The sequence below is a fragment of the Sinohyriopsis cumingii genome, chromosome 11 (assembly GCF_028554795.1).
Source record: "Sinohyriopsis cumingii isolate HCF-2022 chromosome 11, ASM2855479v2, whole genome shotgun sequence".
Lineage (NCBI taxonomy): Eukaryota > Metazoa > Mollusca > Bivalvia > Unionida > Unionidae > Sinohyriopsis > Sinohyriopsis cumingii.
The window spans coordinates 25,037,497-25,060,712 of NC_142971.1; the positions used below are offsets into that span (position 1 = coordinate 25,037,497).

General features: G+C 35.7%; 1 protein-coding gene across 1 annotated transcript in view; it reads left to right on the forward strand.

The window, feature by feature from the left end:
* Positions 1–21,552, forward strand: part of LOC149787800 (condensin-2 complex subunit H2-like) — a 155,849-nt gene extending 134,297 nt beyond the window's left edge. The window contains exons 19-20 of the mRNA XM_089974010.1: positions 13,979–14,125; positions 19,355–21,552. Coding sequence (XP_089830136.1) covers positions 13,979–14,125; positions 19,355–19,495 — 288 coding nt within the window. The 3' untranslated portion in view covers positions 19,496–21,552. The remainder of the gene's footprint in view (positions 1–13,978; positions 14,126–19,354) is intronic.
* The last annotated feature ends 1,664 nt before the right edge of the window (positions 21,553–23,216 follow it).

Sequence of the window (23,216 nt, forward strand, 5' to 3'; positions counted from 1 at the left end):
TTTGATTTTAAGATCAATGGCCTTAATTCAGGTTTTTAGTTGCACTAGCTTGAAAGTATGAATAGATTTGGCTCATTTAATCCACTTTGTGAAGAATACTTTGAAAGACACCATTTTAATAAAAGTGGGTGGGTGTTCTTCAAAAACTTGCTTCTAGACTTAGCATTTAGGATTTGGTTATATTTTGACATTGAGACAAGTTCAACAATCCTCTCAATGGCAGAATATCTTTGTAAACAGGTTACCTCAAACCTAACAAAACAGCTTACTCAGAAGTATAAAAGAAAAAGCAGACTTGGATTCCTGGAAATTCTTTTTAGCCAGTAGAGTGTCATTCTCTTCAAGGGACGCTTGCTCTGTGTCTTTCTCTTCAATGCATTGTGTACAAATGATCTTCAATTCAGGGCAAACAACAGTCTGTTGTAGAAAGTTTATCAGCCAAATTGATGAATCTGTTAATTTTACTTATCTAATATCTAAAAGGTAATTGCAAATCATCAAAGTTAACCTCAGTTCATAAGCTTTTTTGCAACTATCTGGCTCTATAACAAGTTCAAGGCTGTCTTCATTGGCTTTGTTGCCAAGCATCGTGTGATCAGTTACCAAGCAGCTAAAAATCAGTTTGTTTTTTTAAACAAACTATACAGATGTCTATTCTTAAAAAAAGTAGTGACAAATACTTTATGTATATATTGTTTATTTAACAGGTTGAAATACATGGCCTGAATGGGACCCAAACCCAGGACCTTTCTTACTCTAAATGGGTGCTCTACCATTTGAGCCATCTGGGCTAACATGCTCAGTCCTACCCATTACACTTTATTCCTGTATTTTTTTAGAAACATCCCATTGTCTCAACGTCGAACTTCCAATTAACAGCACCCTCCCTATGGAGGTGCATTTGTGGAGTCCAGTCAGCCATGCCACAAATGTTACCAGGAAAAATGGAACTACCAGAACAGAGATAGAACCCAAAACCTTCTTAACTCTAGATGGGTGATCTACCATTTAAGCTGTTAGAGCCAACTCACCCAGTCCTACCTGATACACAAGTTTGTTTAACTTTATTAACAGGGAATTCATTTTTCAGATTTGAAAGGACTCTAGCAAAATCAGTGCTTAAGGTTGGAAATTTATACAGACACTATTTCATGACTTTGACACATAACATGCATGTGTACTGAATGTAATCATGTTATATCTTTCATTCTGTTTCGTTTAAAAAAAATTGTTTCTTGTTTTTGTTTTAATTCAAACATCTGATTTATCAGTGTATGGATGATTACAAATTATGCTTCCTTGTGTATATTTTCAATGGATTTACTCAGAATTCACTGATTCTCCTTGGTTGAGCTGGCAGGAGGACATTTTATGTACCTCTGTCACCTTATAATGATCAAGATAAGGGGATTTTGTTAAATTTAAGGAGACAATGGGTGTTCGTTTTCAGAGAATATCATCAAGGTTTGCTCAAGGTGTAACACCGGATTCACTTTTTGGATACCTTAAGATCACTTGATGAGCACACATGTGCTTTAACTTTTTTGCGCATATATATATATATATAACTTTTTGCACATATATATATATATATATATATATAGACACACACACACAAGTAGGTACTATTGTATGCTGGAGAGGAGAGTTGACTGAAGTGCTTGCCTTTACTGTTCTTCCTCCACCAGTTATACTGGCCACCATGTATAGCCTATCATGCACTGAAAAATGGCATTAAACCCTTTCAAAGTATTGGTAGAGCTAACCCCTTACATAATCAGTAGTTGCCTTCCCAAGAGAGTTTGTGTAACTCGATAAATTTGATTTTACTACCTTTAACTTTCATTGAAAACTATGCAATTCAGTTAATTTTTAATACCATTCATTTTAGCTGTTAATGAATCCATTTGTGTTTTGTTAAAGACCAATTATTTAATTAGTGTTTAGCCTTCACTGAAAAATTAAATGAAAAAGAAACTCATGTGAAATCACATTAACGCGAAATTCACAGAAGTCAAAATCATGTAAGTCGACTGATACCTATATTGTGTTATTAAAGTCCATTGTTTGCGGAGATGCTTCCAAGCTGTGGGATTGTGGGTGTTTCCTTCAGAAATGTTTCCCAATTACATAAATATTAGGATATAAGCATGCTACCTCACAAATCCAACCCATCTAAAAGACAAAAAATTTCTTTTCCTGTTTATCTTATGTAAACAAAGGATAATAACTCTGGCCTAGTACCTCCCCTTGCCACTACCAGGTGTCACTAGCTGTACAGATAGCACATACATTATACCTCCAACAATCAAAGCCATCTTAGTGTTAAAAGTGGACCATCCAACTTTAAAATTGGATTTATTGTGTTGAAGAATCATTCTTCTACAGATTGTATACATTATTTTAAAAACGTTCACCAAATTTTAGTGACTTTGTCACCTTTTACAGACCACATATCCAAGCCTAGCCATCAGGCCTGTAAGTCTGGACACATGGGGTTTGTGCCAGACCCATTGGATCCATTGCATAATACAGCTTCACTGTTAATGACCATCTAGCCATACTGGCTGTCCAACCATCCCATTATGGGGACTTTTTTGGTAAAATGGTCTGTCCAACTAGGATTTAAGGGGATGTTAATGACAGATCCATCCGTTTAGCCATACTGTCCGTTACATACCTTTACTATGATGGAGATTTCAGTGAGAAATCTCTCCGTCCAGCCAGGCCCTTGAAGCAGCTGGTATTGGTGATAACTGGACTGTCTTCTATACCGCCAGTATCCAGGCCAACCATACACTAGTAAACCAGCTAGTCTGCATAAAGTCGACAGGAACATGATTTATTTTCTCAAAAATCTAGAGCATTGCATTCGTCATGTTTTTAATCCACTGACAGATGAAAGTATGTCATTGCTGAAATTTGACCTGGATCTGGCCATTTGCATCTTGAGTCTCATGACTATACAACTCTCACAACCAGCATGTCAATGACATCAGAGGTCTTTTAGTCATGTGATATCAACAAACACATTTCCAAAGTTGTTGTACATAGAATTTGGACATATGTAGAAGTCACTTAATGTTTGTAAATAAATATAATGTACACTTAATTCTCAACATATTTATTCTGAGAATAACAACCAGAAACTTGTCAACATCGCAGCAAGGTGGAGAAAACCATTTTCAAGAAGTACCGAGCACGTGTCAGCAAGGTTTTTGTAGGTGTCATGTGACTACCATATTGACATGTGTTCTCTGTGTAGTGAATCTGATTTTCTTCAAATTGCTACACCATTTACAGATATTTGATCATTGTTTTCACAATAAATATTTTGAGAAATTTGTTTTTTTCATTTTTTCTAATAAAAATTACGTGACTTTCATTAATATGTTCAATTTGTTTTTCTACAGCAACACTATAAATTGTTTATTGTTGATATCATGTGACTGTATGACCTCTGATGTCATTGACGTGTAGGTTGTCTGAGTTGTGTAGTCACATGACTAGGAATGCAAATGGCCAGATCCAGGTCAAATTTCAGCAACAATGTACTTTCATCTCGTCTTTCAGCAGATTAAAGACAGAATGAATGCTATGATCGCAATTTCTGAGAAAATAAATAATTTTCATATGAACTTCATGCAGGTATATCTCGATGAAAGGTCTTTCAAGTTTGCTGGGCTGGCTAGTAAGCGGCTACAACATGCCGACACCAAATGGTGTTGGCAAATTCCAACTTTTCGATAGGGAATGGACTCTGACCCTACGCACCAACTTAAAATGTCCAAATATTAAAAATGGGATGGCAAGTTGTCAGAGGAAACTCGGACTACAAACCAGCCAGCTGTTCCGGCATTGCCAGACTTCCATATGTTCACTGCTTATCTGCACTGGAGATTTCGTGCCATTTTCAAATAAGATGGAATTGAGTCATCGATGCCACCTGGTATGACTTATCCAGAGCTGTAAGCAGAACCAGGTCAGGATTCGACACATTGTGAGTGTGATGAAGCTCCTACAAATCAGCCATGCTCAGATCTGACCCACACATGTCAACTGTTATGCCTTTGGCATAATCATTATGCTTTTTTTCATGCTGTCCTATTTATGGACTATGCTTTTCAGCTACATTAAAAATAGAATTAAAATAAAGCAATAGAAGTTGTGTTTTTAATTATCATCTCCTTAATTCCACTCATAAAAATTAAGAATATTCTAAAAAGAAACACTGCTGCATAAAAGTAGCTCAAGAGCTAATTTGTCCATCATATAGCTATGTGTGCTTTCCTAGTTTACTATTTATCGCAACTACATGACCCATTTCCAAGAAAAGAGATGGGTTTCTATAGCTTGAAACTTTGCCTCATAGATTCTTTATATTGATAATGAATGTAGGTAGCGGACTAGTCTGTATTTATAAAGAAAATGGCACCAGATATTAACAGGGTTCCCACAGTATCGAGGAAAAAGTCAGGAGAAATTATATTTTTTTCCCCACCCGTGAAAAGTCCTTGAATTTTGCAAATATTTATGAAAGTTGGGAAAAATCCAGGAATTTTCCACCACCACTTGATGCTCGAAACATTCACGTAGTTGAGTCGTAACTAAACTGATCGCAAGTTAAATTTATTGAGTTCTAACCAGAATGTTCAGAAGGTGCAGTCCCAATGCTCAGTGGATTAGATTCATCTAGTAGACTTGTTTTCAAAGTCAGCTCCATATCCATATCTTTCCTTACATAGAAGGTATGAAAACCAGTCTAGCATTACAAGAGGCCAAGATGGTCATGACAAAAGCATAGCTGCTTACCGGATGGCCCAGCAAACTTTTACATTGATGGATCGAGTGATATATGCATGAAATCAATATGAAAATTACTTATTTTCTCAGAAATTGTGAGTGTTAAAATATGTATGTCTTTAATCTGCAGAAAGACAAGATAAAACTATGGCATTGATGAAATGTTACCTGGAATTCACGATTTGCATCGCACAAACGCACAAATCTAACAACCCACATTTTCAAATGTTGTCGAGAAAAAATAAAAACGATATTAAAAGAAAGTTGTATGCTGGTTTTATAAAAAATACAAAAATGAAAGAACACAAAATTCTCCATATTTATGTATTCTGAGAAGAACTTCTGGAGTTTTGTTGTATCACGTGACTACCATGTTAATGTGCTCTCTGCTGGATAAATCAGATGGGCCAGATTGCAGGTTTTTGCAAAAAGTATCTGACTTTCATTTAATATAATTGAATTTCTGTACAACAACATTAAAAAGAAGTTTGTTGTTGATATCACGTGACTGTTGGACTGCCGATGTCATTTGAGATTTGTGAAGTCATGTGACTAGTAATGCAGATGGTGAGTACAGGGTCAGGTTTAATCTGTGCCATAGTTTCGTCTAGTCTGTCAGTAGATTAAAGACATAACGTTCATAATACTTACAGTTTCTGAGAAAATAAATAATTTTCCTATTGATTTGATGCCGGTATGAATTGATATAACATAGTCTAAATTTGCTAGGCCTGCTGGTAAGTGACTACTATATGTCGCTACTGTACAGTGGTGGCAAATTCCAGATTTTCGATTTGCAATTGCAATGAAACCACATCCTAACCTAAATGTCCAAATATGAAAAATGGTGTGGGAATATTCAGAGGAAACCCGGGTTAGACAATGGACTGCTATTCGTTTTAAGCCAAAAATTTGTAGTCCAAATTGTTGAATCTCAGAGCTGAAATGAGAAATTGTCATCCCTTGTATTATATATTAAAAAACGATACAAGCCCCTGTATCAATACAGGTTTGGGACTGGTTTAATGAATTACAAGAAGACATTATGATTTTACAGAAAATTCAGTCCTTGTTTATACAACAGTATATAATTTTGAAGGTCTTTTGTCAATATTTAAATCAACCCATTTGATGTTTTTTAAATGATTGATTTTTAACCAGATCATCTTAAGGAGATTAGGTTGTTTGAAAAATCTTGTTTGGGGTTTTATTGGCACAGATAAATTCAGGATTAAATTCTATGCATTACAAGACAAGATTTTAGTTATTTGCGGTTATTTTATTTAATACTGCAATAGGAAATGTTTACTTTCTATAAGATGCGTGTGTGTGTGTATATGTATCTATATATATATATATATATATATATATATATATATATATATATATATATATATTTTGCTATAGAATTCTTTAGAATTAAAGGTTTGAAAGGAAATGAAACTAATTTATGTTCATTATGTTATTCCCACTTAGTAACATAATGCAGGTCAGCAAAATAAAGTTAGAATTTTTATTCTGCACACTGAAATGATTTTACATGGCCAGTTTATAGGAATATAATCAAACTTGTTTCTTGTGATACATTTTGTGGTTTTGTATATGATCATCTTTTCTGACTTAGGTGTTTTGGAGTCTTGAAAGAAAAACTTTTAGATTTAGAAAATGTATGTTTTATAATATAAAATATTCTTTAATTCCATTCAGTAATAGTCATTTGTGAACCTTGAAAAAATTAATTTCATCCTGTAAAAACCCTGGAAATGACCATAGAACAGGCAGAATTTAGCTTCGAGGAAATTTATAGGATGTTGGCAACTTGAGAATGCCCTCCCTCCTTCCACTACTCAAGACTATAGGGTTAAAGCATCTGTAGAGTTCAGTGAAGAGGAAGAGATGCCATTCTTTCACCTCCTTCCCGAATTGGCTAAAATTTAGGAGGTCACTGACTGGGCTGTCAGGTAGAAATGGTGACCCAGGGAATTCTAAGGCTTTATTTTCAGAAAGCCAAGTACCAGCAACATTCTCCTCTCATTTGTTCAAAACTCACTAAGAAGCTTTCAGTACTGATCTCCCAGCTCTTGACAAAACAAAATCTAGCAGTGGTTCACATGTCCACTCCATTGTTTTATAAAGTGGACAAAAATGTGTTCCATGCCACATCAGAGATAGTCTGGAATGTAGTTTCTACATCTTCAACCGATTTGGCCTCATTGGCAATTTTCCGACTCACATAGATATGTGGCAATGACCACACTTATGAGGCAAAGGCCAGGATTGCTAGAGTAATTAACGCAGCAGCTCACCATTCCATGGCCAGTGCATTTACTGCTTCAGGGAACTTAGACCTGATACAATGTGATGCATGTCTGCAGTCCATGGTGCTTAAGCCTTATCATACCCTGGGTTTGCTGATAACCCCATTTGGGTCATTGTTATTGTCTTGAGGAAAAATTGAAGATGTTTGAAGGCAGGCAGATCAGGAACTGCCCCTCCAATTCACCGCTCAACCCACTTCTGAGAATCAGCCCATACCACTGTGGAGGGACATTAACACATTAACCCCTGGAGCTTTTTGTCATTTTTGCCTAAATATTGAGTAGGAAACACATTTTGAAAGCTGTTTCTGAATAGACTTGAAAACACCAAATCCCAGGTCATCTTTCAATAAAATACTGCCTAGTGGTGTTAGAAACATCGATTTTCGTTGGCTATTTGACTCGCGCATGAGCAGAAGGGTAAAAGTTGGACTTCTTTTTTTGCTAAATGGAGCCGTTATTTTTGTATGGAGACCACTCTTTATTCCAAATGTCAATCTTATCCTACTTTTTGCAAAGGCTCATCTGTCTGTTTGCAGTTCATACCGGTTTGCCTTAGATCTGAGACCAAAAAGTCTAAAATCCAGATACATGTACAAAATCAGATTCCGACCACGGGCAAATTTTGGGTTTAAAAAAGTCGGGTCCAAAAAATGAGGTTTTTCTATATGTATTTTGTAGTACAACTAGATATTCCAGATTATTTGGTATCATTGTAGAGCTACATCTGTCCACCTTTCTATAATACCACCCACTTTAGTGTATCATGCATGACCATGACGCTACAGAGCTCGGCTGTAAGCTACTACCTCCTGCCCCATAAAGTCGTCGCAAGGAGTTAATGTGTTAAGCAGACAAAGGATCATTTCAATCAAAAGTGCAATATAGATCCCAACCCAATGCCAGAAACAGTAACCAAGTTGGGAGGCTTCCATACATACAAACACATTAAGAAACCAGGTTTCTCTGCCTTCAAGCTTTCTAACTCTAGACATTGACATACACTTCCCACGACCCACCCTTAAAGTTTCAGGCTCACTGGATCACCATATTCCCTCATAACAGTTAAGTAAATCATGTCATTTTAGAAGGGCTTCAGATTTCAATTGTCCAACCCTTCCCCTTTCCGCTTCTCCCCTCTTCATGGATGTACTATCAAATGTGGAGAAGGATTCCTTCCTTAAACAGGAGGAATGGCCACTGAGCATAAAATAGGTGGTGGAGATCATGCGATAAACACCATTTCAGGGTTTTAATCCAGGATGTTTCTTATTCGAAGACAAATGGGAAATTTAGGCTGATCACACTGGTCAACAGTGAAATCATTACTGACTTGAAAAGGCCCTAATCTGTAGTATTTTGGTGTGCCGAACACGAATATAACCGTGAAAAATTTGTATTGGCTCTCGTTTTGAAGATATTCATATACCTCATTTTCTATGTTTCACTGTGTAAATTTCTCCAGTAGGACTGCAGCAACATCCGGAATAATGATGTAACATTGCATAATACCATCATGCTCACATCATCCACAGTTGATTGCATCATTTTCTGATGCAGTGCAATACTAATGCCATGCGGCTGCTGAAGTAAGTTGACGTCAGCAGTGTACTATACATGTGTAGGCCTATTATACTAATGCCAGGCGGCTGCTGAAGCTGACGTAAGCAGTGTACTATATAAAGCCCAATCAGATAGGTTCAGCATTTAAAATATTTTAGACGTTGTGCGAGACAGTTCAAGCTACTGTTACATAAAACTTATTATTTTATCCATTTACGTACAATAAAGAACAGTAATGCCTCGAAAGTGTGTTAATACCGCGGACAATTTTTGCTATATTTGTGGGGAAGTGACATTTGCCAACCAGAAGAAAAGTATCAATTCTCAAGTGAAGAAGGCATATCATCTTTACTTCGGATGCAAGGTTGGTGACCAAGACAAGCCTTGGGCTCCGCATATATGCTGTGCTACATGTACAACACAGCTTTCACAGTGGTTGAATTGCAAAAGGTCATCAATGCCGTTTGCAGTCCCAATGGTGTGGAGAGAGCCAAGCAACCACCTAAATGACTGTTACTTCTGCTTGGTTCCTCCTCTTTCCGGCGGAATAACGAAGCGAAAGAAGTCGAGAATAGTCTACCCAAACATTCCGTCAGCATTGAGACCAGTTCCACATGGTGAGGGACTTCCTATTCCAGAACCTCCAGCAGAATATTCTCTTGATTCATCTGACGAAGACAAAGGTGAGTCGACCTGTTCTTCTCCTGGTCCATCAGCATGCAGTGATCCAGATTTTCACTGTGGTGCATCATCAACCCCACACAGAATAACACAGGAAGAACTAAATGACCTGATTCGTGATTTGGACTTATCAAAGAACAAGGCAGAATTGCTAGGATCAAGACTCCAACAATGGAATCTTCTAGAAGAAGATGTCACAATTACTGCATATCGAAAGCGCCACCAGCAATTGGAGCCTTTCTTCAGAAAGGAAAGTAATCTGATATTCTGTTCCGATATTGAGGGCCTCATGAATGCTTTAAAAATCACTCATGACCCACAAGAATGGAGACTATTTGTGGACTCTTCGAAACTGAGTCTCAAGGCTGTGCTTTTGCACAATGGAAACATTCTTCCATCTATTCCAGTAGCGTATGCTGTCCACATGAAAGAGACATACGATAACTTAAGGCAGCTACTGAATTCCATTGAGTATAACAAGTACAGCTGGCACCTCTGTGGTGATTTGAAGGTAGTTGCCCTTTTAATGGGACTGCAGCAAGGATATACAAAATACATGTGTTTCTTATGCGAGTGGGATAGCCGAGCAAGGGAAATGCACTACATGAGGAAGGAATGGACTCACAGGCAGAATGTAGCCATTGGAGAGAAGAATATCCAACACCCAGCTCTGGTTGAGGCTCAGAAAATCTTGCTACCACCCCTTCACATCAAACTAGGTTTGATGAAGAACTTCGTGAAAGCCATTGACCGGACTTTGCCAGCATTCCGATACCTGCATGAAAAATTCCCTCGACTCAGCGAAGCAAAGATTAAAGAGGGAGTTTTTGTGGGTCCTCAGATTCGAGAGCTTTTCAAAGATGACCGGTTCAACAACTTGCTGGAAGGTGACGCGAAACAAGCATGGAATGCTTTTCGCCTAGTTTCTACAAACTTCCTCGGAAATGTTAGGGCAGAAAACTATAAGGAACTAGTAGAAGACATGTTGATGAAGTATAAGAAACTTGGCTGCAATATGTCTCTAAAGATTCACTTCCTTCATTCCCATTTGGATTTCTTTCCTAGCAACTGTGGTATTGTTAGTGATGAACACGGTGAACGTTTTCATCAAGATATCGCAACAATGGAACAAAGATACCAGGGAAAATGGTCCACTACAATGCTGGCTGACTACTGCTGGACACTCCTCAGAGATGCTCCCGAACAGCTGTACAAGAGACAGGCGAAGAAATCTAAGATGTAGTCAATGACTTGATTTTTTATAGGTAGGCTATTACAGTTGACCTTTTACTATTGGAATGCATTTCGTTATGTAAACATTAATTTCTTGCAGATTACAAAAAAACTAGAGCCAATTTTGCAATTTGACTGTCATATTCGTGTTCAGCACATACAAATTGATAAGAATTGACTAATTTTATTTCAGTAACATGACTTTTGTAAAAATTTGTTGTCCAGTGTCATCAACCTGAGTCACTTCAATCAACTGTTATGTATATTTGTTATTATTTATATTTGATTTAATTTAATTGTTTGTTTGTAAGTTTTAAATTTTTTTTGTTCCATTACTTACTATTGTAATGTAACTTTATTTACTGGAATAGAGTTCAGTTCTGACTGATTTTTTAAATTTTTGATGCAGACAACTTTATAGAAACATTGTATCTAATGCTGACATAGCTTTTGACCTTGATTCAGAACCAGTGATAGTTTGTAGTAAACAACTTTTACAAAAATAAGGCCATACTTGGACTGTGTGTTAAATAACATGTATCAGTTAGGATTTTCCAGAGGATTGAACCACATCTGGGCATCTGTATTGCATTGTAGCTAGATTTATTGTTGATGTTTTAAGAAATAATAGTCATACTTGCCTTAACACTGGAGATGTCCAGGTGTTTAAAGCTGTGACCAGATTTGGGGCTAATTATTTTATTTTATTTAAAGACAAGTGATTTTTTTCCCCTGGAAATACTAGTGCTCTAAATTAATTCTTGGACAAGGACATTTATCAAAATTTATACAGAATTCTAAGTTGGAATATTATTATCTGTGATTCAACAAAGAACTGTTGACACATCAGTATGACACTGACCACAACATATGTCATCGCCTTTCATTTTGGATTTCATCAGGATTCGAACTCAGTTTCATTAGGACTTTTTGTTTCAAGGATTTCTCATTTTTAATCTTGGATTATTTTTGGATTTGATTCGTAAATTTTTAAGTTCTTTTTCTCATTTTTAACTTGTGTTTCTAAGGAAATAAATTATTTGTTAAATGTTATAAAGCTTGTTGTCTTCACATTTTTCTTGTCATGTTTTGTAAGAGCCTAAAGACATAACACATTTCACCATCGAAATTCAAGATGGAGACATTGAGATCAATCCTTCTCTCCATCCAATGGGATGATTATGCTATCAGTCTCTATATGACCGACACATATTTTCACCTCCCTATCCACTCTGCATTACAGAAGTTTTGCTAACCATGAAATGTATATCAGTCTTACACTTTGGCCTTAACAGCAGTCCTTGGGTTTTCACTGGGTCATTGTTCCAATTGACTTCATCTACAATGGAAGCAGCATACATGGACAACATCTTCCAAAAACATAGAGTAAGTTTTATTCCACTTCAAGACAGAAATGATCTTTTTTCACTTTTATCTCATCATCCAGTTATAGTGAACTGGGAAAAACCCAGCCTCCATCCGTCTTAATTTTTTGTCAATCTGGGTATTCACCAACTTGAATCTGGCATATCTTCCCTGTGTTCACATAATCAGGATCATTCTAGGCCATTTCCAGTAGGATTTCAGTAAGAAGTTTTTGCAACTCCTCAGATTATTCAGTGCAGTCATCTTTTTATGTATCCATTACAAAAGACGTTGCTAGCCCCTTTTCATGTCCCCTCAATCAAACAGTCATGATCACATCCATGATACAATAATTTCTGCATCAGTGGTGCAACCCAGTTTGGCTGATACATGTAATATGATTCCACTGGAGAAGCTCCAAGAGGAAATATTGGTATGTGCAGATGCCAGGATGTTTGGTTGCAGTGCCCATCTGTTTCCAGACTTAATTACAGTCAGCAGCATATGTCAACCAGGGGATTAGCCTCTCCACACAAGTCTTTTAGAAATGAAGACCATCATCAATGTCTTTCACTTCTGGAAGGATTGACTATCAGGCAGAATGGTCCTCATTACGTCCAGCAGCTCTGTGGTGGTGACCTACCTCAGACAGGGATGCACCAAACCACCAAACCTGTGTGTTCTGATTAGGCTGTTTCTACATTGGTGTGACAATGTACAAATCAGATACATACCTGGCAGCCTTACTATCATGGTTGACACTCCGTCCAGGAGAGGTCTCCTTCAATTGTTCTTTATTTGGATCTACGTGTCCAGTGAGCCATCTTTTTGCAGCAAGGTGGAATCACAAGTTGCCCATCTTTGTCTCTCCAGTTCCAGACCCAGAAGCTTGGGCTGTGGACACTATCAATCATTTGGGAGGGGTTGTGAGCATTTGCCTACCCTCCCATGATGTTGGCACCTGCATTTTCTCCTCTTACCCATTCTAACATTATTGTGATTTGGGAACATAATTGAAGGAGAAAGCAAATTTTTAAGTAAATTGTTTTTCTTTGAGAATACTTACCCAATCACATTACTTAAAATCCCTTCCAACCACACCAGTATTTGAGCATCCTCATGACCATATTGCTCAGGTTATTTGTTTCAATTCAAGCATCTGTATGATTGAGATCTGATGCAGTTTTTGCAAAACCTTTTGAAGTTATTCTGCTTGAATTGTCTCTTAGAGGGGGTATCATAAGCTGCTCCATTGATTAGCATTAACAGAGCATTATAGAATGTAACAAGCAACACGCTTTATCAATGTCAGAATGGAAGATAACCAATTTCTTTATTATAAGATGATCTGCTCTGGTTGATACTACAGAACAAACGGAAAGTTTTTTTTGCCCCAACACAAACTAAGTATGTCACACAAACCGATGACATGAAAATAGTCTGGATCTTGTCCACAGGGCACTTGGAAGGGGAGCCAGTGGCTGAGAAAAAAAAGGCAAAAAATGGAACCAAAATTCTAAGACAAGTACCTTAAGCATGTTTTAGGAAAGGAGGGATGTTGTGTATTTTGTATAAGATAGATAATCCATTTGCTAACAAAATAATATACAGTCATTAATTATATGCATATACCTTATAATAATGTTGTCACCCATCAGTTACCATTTAGCATCCCCCCCCCAAGAAAATTCATAACAGCGTCTCTGGTTTTGCACCCACACTTTGTATATCCTAGAGGATACAAGGGCAACATTTTTTATAATTGACATGTATTGATAGGTTATATAAAACAATGGCAGTCTCTGAACTATTGTTATAGGGAGATTCCCATGTAATAAAATTTTATGGTTTTTTTTCATGTTTCTGTGTTGCAAAACAGACATTTTAACATCATTTCAGTGCAAAATAGTAATAATGGAATTATTACTATTGGAGAATACCAAACTCTAATGTAATAGTTTGTTTTTGTGGTTGTAAAATTCATCACTATATTTTTTTTTTCATTATATTAACAGGAAAACCATGAGCCCTTTGACATCAACAAATATGGATCCAGGGTGATTGGCAAGTTAGCTAAAGGAAAGACTTTCCCATTCCAGAAATTGGTTGCAAACAATCCTCCTTTTGAAATATGTCGAGTCTTTTTAGCCACACTAATGCTGGTAATTGTTTGTTTGTATGTCTCTCTGTCTCACACTCTCTGTTAATGTAGCCCATTTTAAAGTTCATCTTGACATTTTAGCATATATTGTTTATGTAAAAAATACAGTGAAAAGAACCAGTTGTGGGAATGGTTTAGTCTTTTTACCTGATACAGTGCCTCTTTTACATGCAAATCAATTAAGGATGGACAGAAAACAAATGCTGACTGAATAATACATGGTCTGTGGCTAAATGCTGCTTAACACAAGCAGTAAATTATCAGTGATGTACAATAAACTTAAAACAATAAACAAAGCATTTAACCATTTATCTCATTTTGGATGCTTCTGCTGCACTGACAAGGACACCTCTGTCTGATTCTCATACAGGTACATTTGGATGCCTGTACACCATCTGTGTGAAGTGTTTCAGTGCCTAAAGAGAATATCGTGCATTTTTAGCTGATTTTATTTATGGCAACATACACCATAAGAGAAAGTCCCTGTCATTCACATGGTCGATATGGGAGGGCCCCTGTAATCATATGGTTGCTATAAGATATAGTCATTATTTGCTTTCAACAGTAATTGTATCAGAATCAGCACTTTCAAATATGAAGCTGCAGATTTTGTGATCTTGGATGGTTAGTATGACTATAGAGGCTTCAGTAAGAAAGAAATAGGCTTTGATGTTTGCAACATTGATTTCTTAAAATTTATCAAATTCAGATGATTTAGTGATACATAGTGAACCAATAGATTTGGAGATAAATGGTTAAAAAAAGTGGAGAATTCTTGAAATTTTGCTGTTTTATGAATTTTAACAATTGAAAGTCTTAATGATCTACAGTTAAACCAGTCAAGTGGAGCAACCCATGGCAAAACAGCTGTGACACATTAACAGGTTCACTTTCCAAACCTGTTTTTGAACAAATGCACCAAATATCATCATCGTTGTTGTTGTTATTATTATTATTATTATTATTATTTTATCTGGATTGTTTTTATTGGCACTATTTAACAAAATTATAAAATAAGCATTTATATTGTTCTGTCCCAAATTTAAATTTCACACTAGACACTGTATTTTGTTCACTTCAATCCATCTTATATGTTAAATTATCACTGATGTAAATAATCACTAACCTTTGTTATGTTCACCATGACAAAATGCCATTTTCACGACCAGTTTGCAGTGTATATATGATTGTAAACAAGGACAACTGTTCATGCTTCAAAACCAATATCTGGGTTAACCTTTTGCTCAACTTGCAGAGATTAGAAGATGGCTTGTGCAGGAGGCTCATGAAGCATATTGAATGAAAAGAAACAGTATGTGTCTGTTTGTGACCCATGAAGCAAAACATCACCTGCCTTTACAGACAAGTTTTAAACATTAAATGGCCCCTGACCCTATGTAATGCACATCTCATATCAAAGATGAACATTTTTCAGCAGAAATAGCATTAATTCACAGGTAAATAGATGAAGATGTTGAACTTTACTGGTCAGACAAAAGGTGACTAGTAATAATATGACTACAGCAAATGAACTGCTATGACCCACTGCCTCGCTTTCAAATTTGAGATAATGACACCTTTCTGATGCATTGAATGTGAGATAAAAAAATGCTTGCACATTGATGCTCATGATACTCCTTCCTCTTGAGGCCATTGCTTACTTGACATCATCTGAGTGCTCACTGTATGCACCACTAACCACTTAAAGCAGGAAAAAACCATTGCTTTTTAGAACCCTTCAGAAAGTAGGTGACCATTACACGTATACATGACATGGGGAGGGGTAAATTGGTCATTATGATCAAGTGATCGCCATGTAAAGGTGACTGTTAAGATAGGTTTAATTGTATACTCCAATATCACATCCTGATTGCCACTGAATTCTCCAATATCACATTTCTGATCACCACTAAACACTTTCTTCCATCCACCATTTTTACTGATATAAACAGATATTTGTTGAAGTAAAACTTTCATAAATACAGAATACAAAAAAAAAACTAATTAAAAATACTTAAATGTTTTTTCCTTTGCCAAAAATATTGAAAACCTTTGCCAGAATGTCAGCTCTGATTTAAAAGTGATCTTTCAATGCTGCTGGTTACAGACTGGTTATAAGATAAACTACAGTAGAACTTGTTTTGAAAGACCACCCATTTCACCAAAACATAAGTCTCTCAAGACAGATGGTCTTTCATAACAGATCATAATACTGTATAATCGATGAATCTGTACAAGGAGATCCTAAGGAAACATTTCTCAAAACAAGGGGTGGACAGAACAGCTTGTGGGAAAATATCCAACACATTAATGTGTATGACATGAAATGAAGAATTATTTCATGATTTCACAACTGTTCCTTAAGTGACATCATCCTAACTATTATGCAATAGAAGATTTAGCCTAAAAATAATAATTTTACATCAGAGACGTATGGGACAGTACTCTTTGTGAAATTTGAAAAGCACTGTAACAGTAAGGTTGTTTTCTTACATCACCTTTTTTTGGTGAAAATACAAAAAAGGCAATGAAGGAATTAATATTAAGCCAATGAACTATGTTACAGTACATAAAAAAATATTAAAAGCATAAATTATCAATCCTACCTTTAAATTGTTAAACTGAAGCAAGAAAATGTAAGTGATCATATTAAGAAAATCCCATTTTATAAATATATGTACCCACAATTGTATGTATGGCATCATATTTTTTGCTGTGTACCGATTCATTTGGAAAGAAGGATCTAGCTCATTCATTCCACTTTAATGCTTCACTTCATTGTCAATAAATAGCTAGTCATGTTCTATCAGCAACATTGAAATTAAATGTCGACTTTTGATGTTATTAATTTATCTGTCTCTTTTATATATATATTTTTTAAGTGTTGATTAATATTTTTAGCTATTTGTAATTACAATACTGTAAGTTAGGTGCTCCTGTCATTTAAAATTAATTACAATGCATCGTTTATGCTTTGCTCTTATGAAGTCAGATATAGCCAAAATACAGTAAAATCTGTCTTGTCTACATCCAAGATTTTCAGAGTCAAGTTTAAATATTTCTCAAACAAAATTAAACAAAATAAAATAAACAAGCTATGTGACTTTTATATCTTAGGTTCAAAGAATGTAACTCCCAAAGTTGAAGAAATTTATGGAGCTTGACAAAGACAATGAATTTACATCACTTCTGTCTTCAGAATATATATATATATATATATATATATATATATATATATATATATATATATAAAATGTCAATGGAATTGGAGTTTTGCTCCTGAGACAAAAGTGTGATGGATAGAGGGATAGTCCATTAAACAAAAATGTAAATATCAGAACTGAAGAATTCTCAATAGCAAATGAAACATGCAGACCACAAGGCAAATATGTGTATGTTTCACATGCTGTGGAAATAAAAGTCTGATGGGTGAAAGAATGGATGAAAATGCTAATAAATATTTCAAGTAGATTTGAGTGGACATTAGTCTAATATATGTTTTGTATTACCATGGAAACAATGTATAGCTCATGTAGTATATAAATTGAGAGTGCTGGACCATAGAGTTGTTGTTACATAAGTGAGGAACTGGACTTTAGAGTCGTCTTTACACATTTGGGGAACTGGAAGAACATGTCATCTCTAGGTGACTCTTCTTCCTGTTTATATCTGTAATTGTGCCATGTTAAGTCTAAAAGCATGATGATGTTAAAGATATTGAATGTTTGTCATACTATAATGTTCTTTGTGACAAAATTATTTCAGGCCTCTTAATGAATAGTGAAACCATGAAAGATTTTAGCTGAAATGATAAGTCTTACAAATTTATCTGCTTGCTTTGAGATTTTTATTTATTACCATAAGACAGAGCCTATTGTGTTACAGTGTTGGTCATCTGATATCAGTTTTATTTCTGCACAATAGACTGCTTCAGTGGCCTAGTGGTTAGAGCGTTTGCCTTGGATGCAGGAGGTCGTGGGTTTCGATCACTAGCTGAGTTATACCAAAGACTTACAAAAATGGTACTAACAGCTGCCTCACTTGGCACTCAGCATTAAGAGGTTAGTGTTAGGATTGGTCAGCATGGTGTCAGGATAATGTCACTGGGTGGGACATCATGCTACATGTCTGCAGCATGATGCCCCAGTGGTAGACATCACTATAAACTGCCACACTGTAGACATAGTAGCGATATGACTGAAAAAATGTTAAAGCTACATGAAAAATCCAAATCACACACACTCTGCACAATAGCTTGAGTTCTCCACCATCTGCAAGTGAACTTTGTGGACGGCTTGCACTTGGGAGTGAAAGAGCCCTATCAATTTTTGGCTAAAAGGTCATTGTAATAAATGGTTTCTGCTCAATAATGCAAGTTCTACTTCACATACCTGGACCAAACTTTATGGATAACTTGCACTTGTGAAAAGAGAGAAGCCTGCTGCCTTTTGAGTGACCAGGTCAAATGTTCAAGTTAGTGATTCAAAGAAAAATGGATTTTTGCAGAACAAACTACTTGGATGGTTTTCACTTAAAATAATAAAGAAACCTATAGATTTTGGAGTGTAGAGGTCAGTGGTCATGGTAATGTTAAGTCTACAAAGAAAATAATGGTTTTACAAGTTCTGTTCAAGACCACATGCCTTGACCAAAGGTCTGGTCATTGAGCCACATTAATCAATAATCTTGTCAACCATGTGGTACTAGTGCCTATAGTGTGGACTGTTCAACAAGGGCAAGGCAGATAATGTACCCTTTACAAGTCTTTATTTTGTCATGCTGAGAATTTAATTATGTCCACCCTATAATGTATAGGTCTGACATGTGATTTCGATTCAGCCTTATTTCTTAGATGCTGTTGCTTACAGTCTATAAGGAAAGTAATTTGTAGTCTTACATTGACGGATCACTGCACATATTTCTTTCATATACTTGTACTCCATAATAATCTTTTCAACTGTACAGATTTAAAATTACCTTTCTGATGCGTAACTGCCCCTGAATTAAGTGTTCTTTAAATTGCATTACTTAGGTAGAGAGTGAAAATTAAAAAAATTATCTGTTCTAAATGTAGTGTATTGAGACCCACTGTCATCTATTTGATACCACAAAATTGAAAACAATGGCAGCCTAATAATTATCAGTTTACTGTTCTTTACAGACAGGTTATGTTATTAAATGCAAACAGCTTTCTTAGCATTAGATGAAAGACACACTCTTGTAATTTCAGGCAAACACCAGCAATGTGCACCTGGAGGAAAAAGGTATTCTCTTTGAGGGAATGGACAAATTTGAAGTAGAATTGTTGTCCACAAGGAGACATTTTGAGGATCTGGCAGATTATCAGGCTCCATCATTGACAGGACATTAAACATCTGTGTATGATGATATACTGAAATATTCAGAGGTTCCATGCTCCATGCAGACTGAGGCATAAAGGGCTTTCATTGCCTTATTCTGTTTTCAGATCACCAAAATACACCTCTCCCTTGATAACTCACGCACAATGGGGTCCACAAATATAGACCACACTATAAGCAAGGAGTGAGTTACCAAGGGACATCCAAAAATTGAGAAAATATCACTTTGACATCGAGAAAACCATGGCGGGGGGGGGGTTTACATTAAGGAACTGGGCTGTTTATTGACTGAATTTCCATTTTACAGTCACGTTGATAATAATTTTTAATAACACGCTTTTTCTAATGAAGTTGTTCGTTATTCTGTTTAAATAACATTTGTTTTCAAAATTTCCAACATATGAAAGATCATTCCAACTGGTTTCAACAACCATCACGTGTACGCGTACAAAATCTGTGTATTACATCACAGTTTTTTGTTTTCTTGATGAGTCTGGTTCCCATAATGGTGTTTAATATTATCCTGCCAAATCGGTAGTCCATAGAGCAGGAACTAGACTAACTGTTGATACACCACCAAACAAGATTCCTTTTTTTCTCTTCAAAAATATGTGACATTTATTTCGTGAGACAATCATCTACGTTGAAGCTCAATTTTTGTATTGCTCAATTAGTACAATACTGATGTAGTGAATTAATTAATTGGAATTAATAATGAAACTTCTTATCATCCTTGAGGATATCTCTAAGTGCCAGTTCAAGAGTTCTCTGAAACTTGCTTGCCCACAATGGTCCGTATCTGTGAAATCAAACTTTATTTTACGAAGTATTCATTTCGCTTAGCTGCCTTGTTATCTTTGATCATAGTTATGAAAGAGTCGGTTAACATAAGGTAGTGTATGTTACATACACATTAACATTTATAAGTGTTCAATTGATCAAATGAAATGAGTTCACCCGACATAGGACCGGGGCCACTAGATTTTAAGTTTGTAGGATTTTCATGCCTTTTAACTTTTCTTTTATTCCACCTCCTTTATTTGACTCAAAAGACATAATGTGATAATACAAACAAGGCCAGATTTTAATTAAGTGCAACAATACAACAAATACTTCTGAAATTCAGTTATCAAAGCACGTTCAGCACTTAATTAGGTTCTCAGAGAAATGCTCGCAGACATAGCTGTTACGGTAGATTGATGTATTTTACGTTTATTTACAAGAGGACACATTGAATTTATGACGATTACACTTAAAAGGAACTAAAAGATAGAACTAGAACACAAATTTCAATTGATAAAAAAATTATTTAATTTGTATTTATTTATTAAAGTACTGCCTCCACTCAGCGTGACATTTTCATTGATCAAAATTTCCTTACATATTGTTAACTGCAGTGTACTAGGAACGTCTTTGAAAAAAAATGTAAAAATTTGTATGACCTATTTTTAAATTTGATATTTCATAGTGTTGATTAAAATTTCAGTATCCTATCTACTGTTTCCAACGATAAAACGAGTGATACATCAGAGTTTCCATTACCAATTTTGATCACAATTTTCTTCAAGAAATGGGGATAAATTTTGGGGGTATTTTCTGCTTTAAAAAATGGGATCCATCCCTGACTCCGCAATATAAGGGCGCCTGATATCGAGGGAGTGGTGTACTGTGAAACCTGCCTAAGTAGATACTTTCACATGAAGGACACTAGCTATAAACCCCCTGCTCCTTTTTATTTTCATTACCTTTTTTAACTGCACTTTAAAGGACAGCTTTATGTATAGTTTTTTCACTGTGTGTATATGTATGTATGTATGTATATATATATACTGTAGTATTATCAGTTTTCGTGTGGGACCAGTTTTCTTGGTTTTCATTGTTGCCCCAAACCAGAAATTTAAATCCCTAACAAAAAATGAGCCACGTAGGATGATGACCCTCCCTCCCCCCCCCCTCCTCCCCCCGTTTCCTTACATTGTTTCATTCCTTGATATTAACACAGCTTCTAGTATTTGATAAAATCAAGGTCAATACTGAAATCTGGTAATTAAATATAAGCATTTACATGTTTTTGTTTTATTATTTCTTATTTTAACCTTTTGAAACAAGAATTATAAATCATTTTATATTGTTTGAATGCACACGTTTGATAAGGTATTCAATAGCTGTAATTTTACACATACTGCCTTTAAAAGATGAGGTAAGTTAGGATAGAGAGAAAATAGAGAAAAAGCATAAGGTATTCAGTATTCAAACAATAGTAATACAAAAAATGAGAAAAAATAATACAAAATAACAGTATATGAAAATTAAATTTATTACTTATTCAAATCGATCCTTCATTCGAGTACAACTGTTGTTAACATTTAAATCCTTCTGAAAGCACATTTCATTTTATCCATGCATTCTTAATCCAAAAGAACAACAATCCTGTAAAATACTGTAACTATTTCTTGAAACACTATTATTAATGAAACACTATTTATATACACTAATTACAGTAAAGTATTAAAGCTAACACTTCACAGATTTTTGGACAAAGCCACTGTATCAACATTGTGTCAATCAAGTCTCATGGTACTCACAAATGCTTCTCAGGTAAATAATCCCCAAATTGCTGAATTAAACAAGTCCAGCTTTCTCAAAACCACTGATAATTAGGTCCTATATTTGACTCATTGTCACGTGAGCTGCAATTATCCATTCAGCGTGAATTGGCTTGATTAATGAGGTTGCAGGATTTACTAATACTGTGCACTGATCGTCAGCACTAACAGCCTCTTCCTTAATGGCATCTCTGACCCATTTAGCATACTACTCGTGGAAGTGTGACTTTAATTCTTTAATAACCGGTTGGCCTAGTGTTGTTAGCTGTGTTGGTTTCCTTTGATGTTGAGCACTCAAAAACAAAAACATGGCGAAAGTGATTCATCTTGACAGGTGTTTCATTTGTGCTCATAGAGACAGAAGTATTGTTTTAGTGTTGTTGGCTGCATCGGCTTCGACTGATGTTATTCATTTGGTCGAAAACACGGTTTAATTATTGAACCTGCCAGGTCTTTGATTTGTGCTTATACAGGTGGTTGTTGTTGTTGTTGTTGATCTAGGGTTTAACGCCATTTTTCAGCACAAGATAGGCTATACATGGTGGCCAGTATAACTGGTGGAGGAAGAACCCTGGAAAACCCAGGGAAGAACCACCGACCCACGAGAAGCTACTGGCAGGCTTTCCCACGTACCCACGCTAGCCGGCTTATACAGGTGGTAGTATTGCTTTAAACAGTAAAGTGAATTTGCATCAGCATAGTTTTATTCATCTGTAATCTGTATTTTTGTATTTGTTAAACCACGAAATGAAATACCTACTCCATGCAAATTTATACAGGCAAAACCACGAATTTAAGTGCCCATGAAAATGCCTTATTTTACAAAACCACAAAAATTTAGCCCAACGAAAATAATAATAATAATAATGACGACTTTGTATAGCGCCTAATCTGTTGAAGCTCTAAGCGCTTTACAACATTAGACAACACCTATAGTATAAAAAACATATAATGATATGATTACAAAAAACAAACACCATGAAATTAGAAGAAGAAAAAACAACATGCTGAAAATATTTAAGGTATGAAACATTATTAGGTCATTAAGTTTGTTCTTGCAGTCGAAATAAGTGAGTTTTAAGAGCACTCTTGAATGGGATCACTGTGTCTTTGTGTCTAAGTTCAG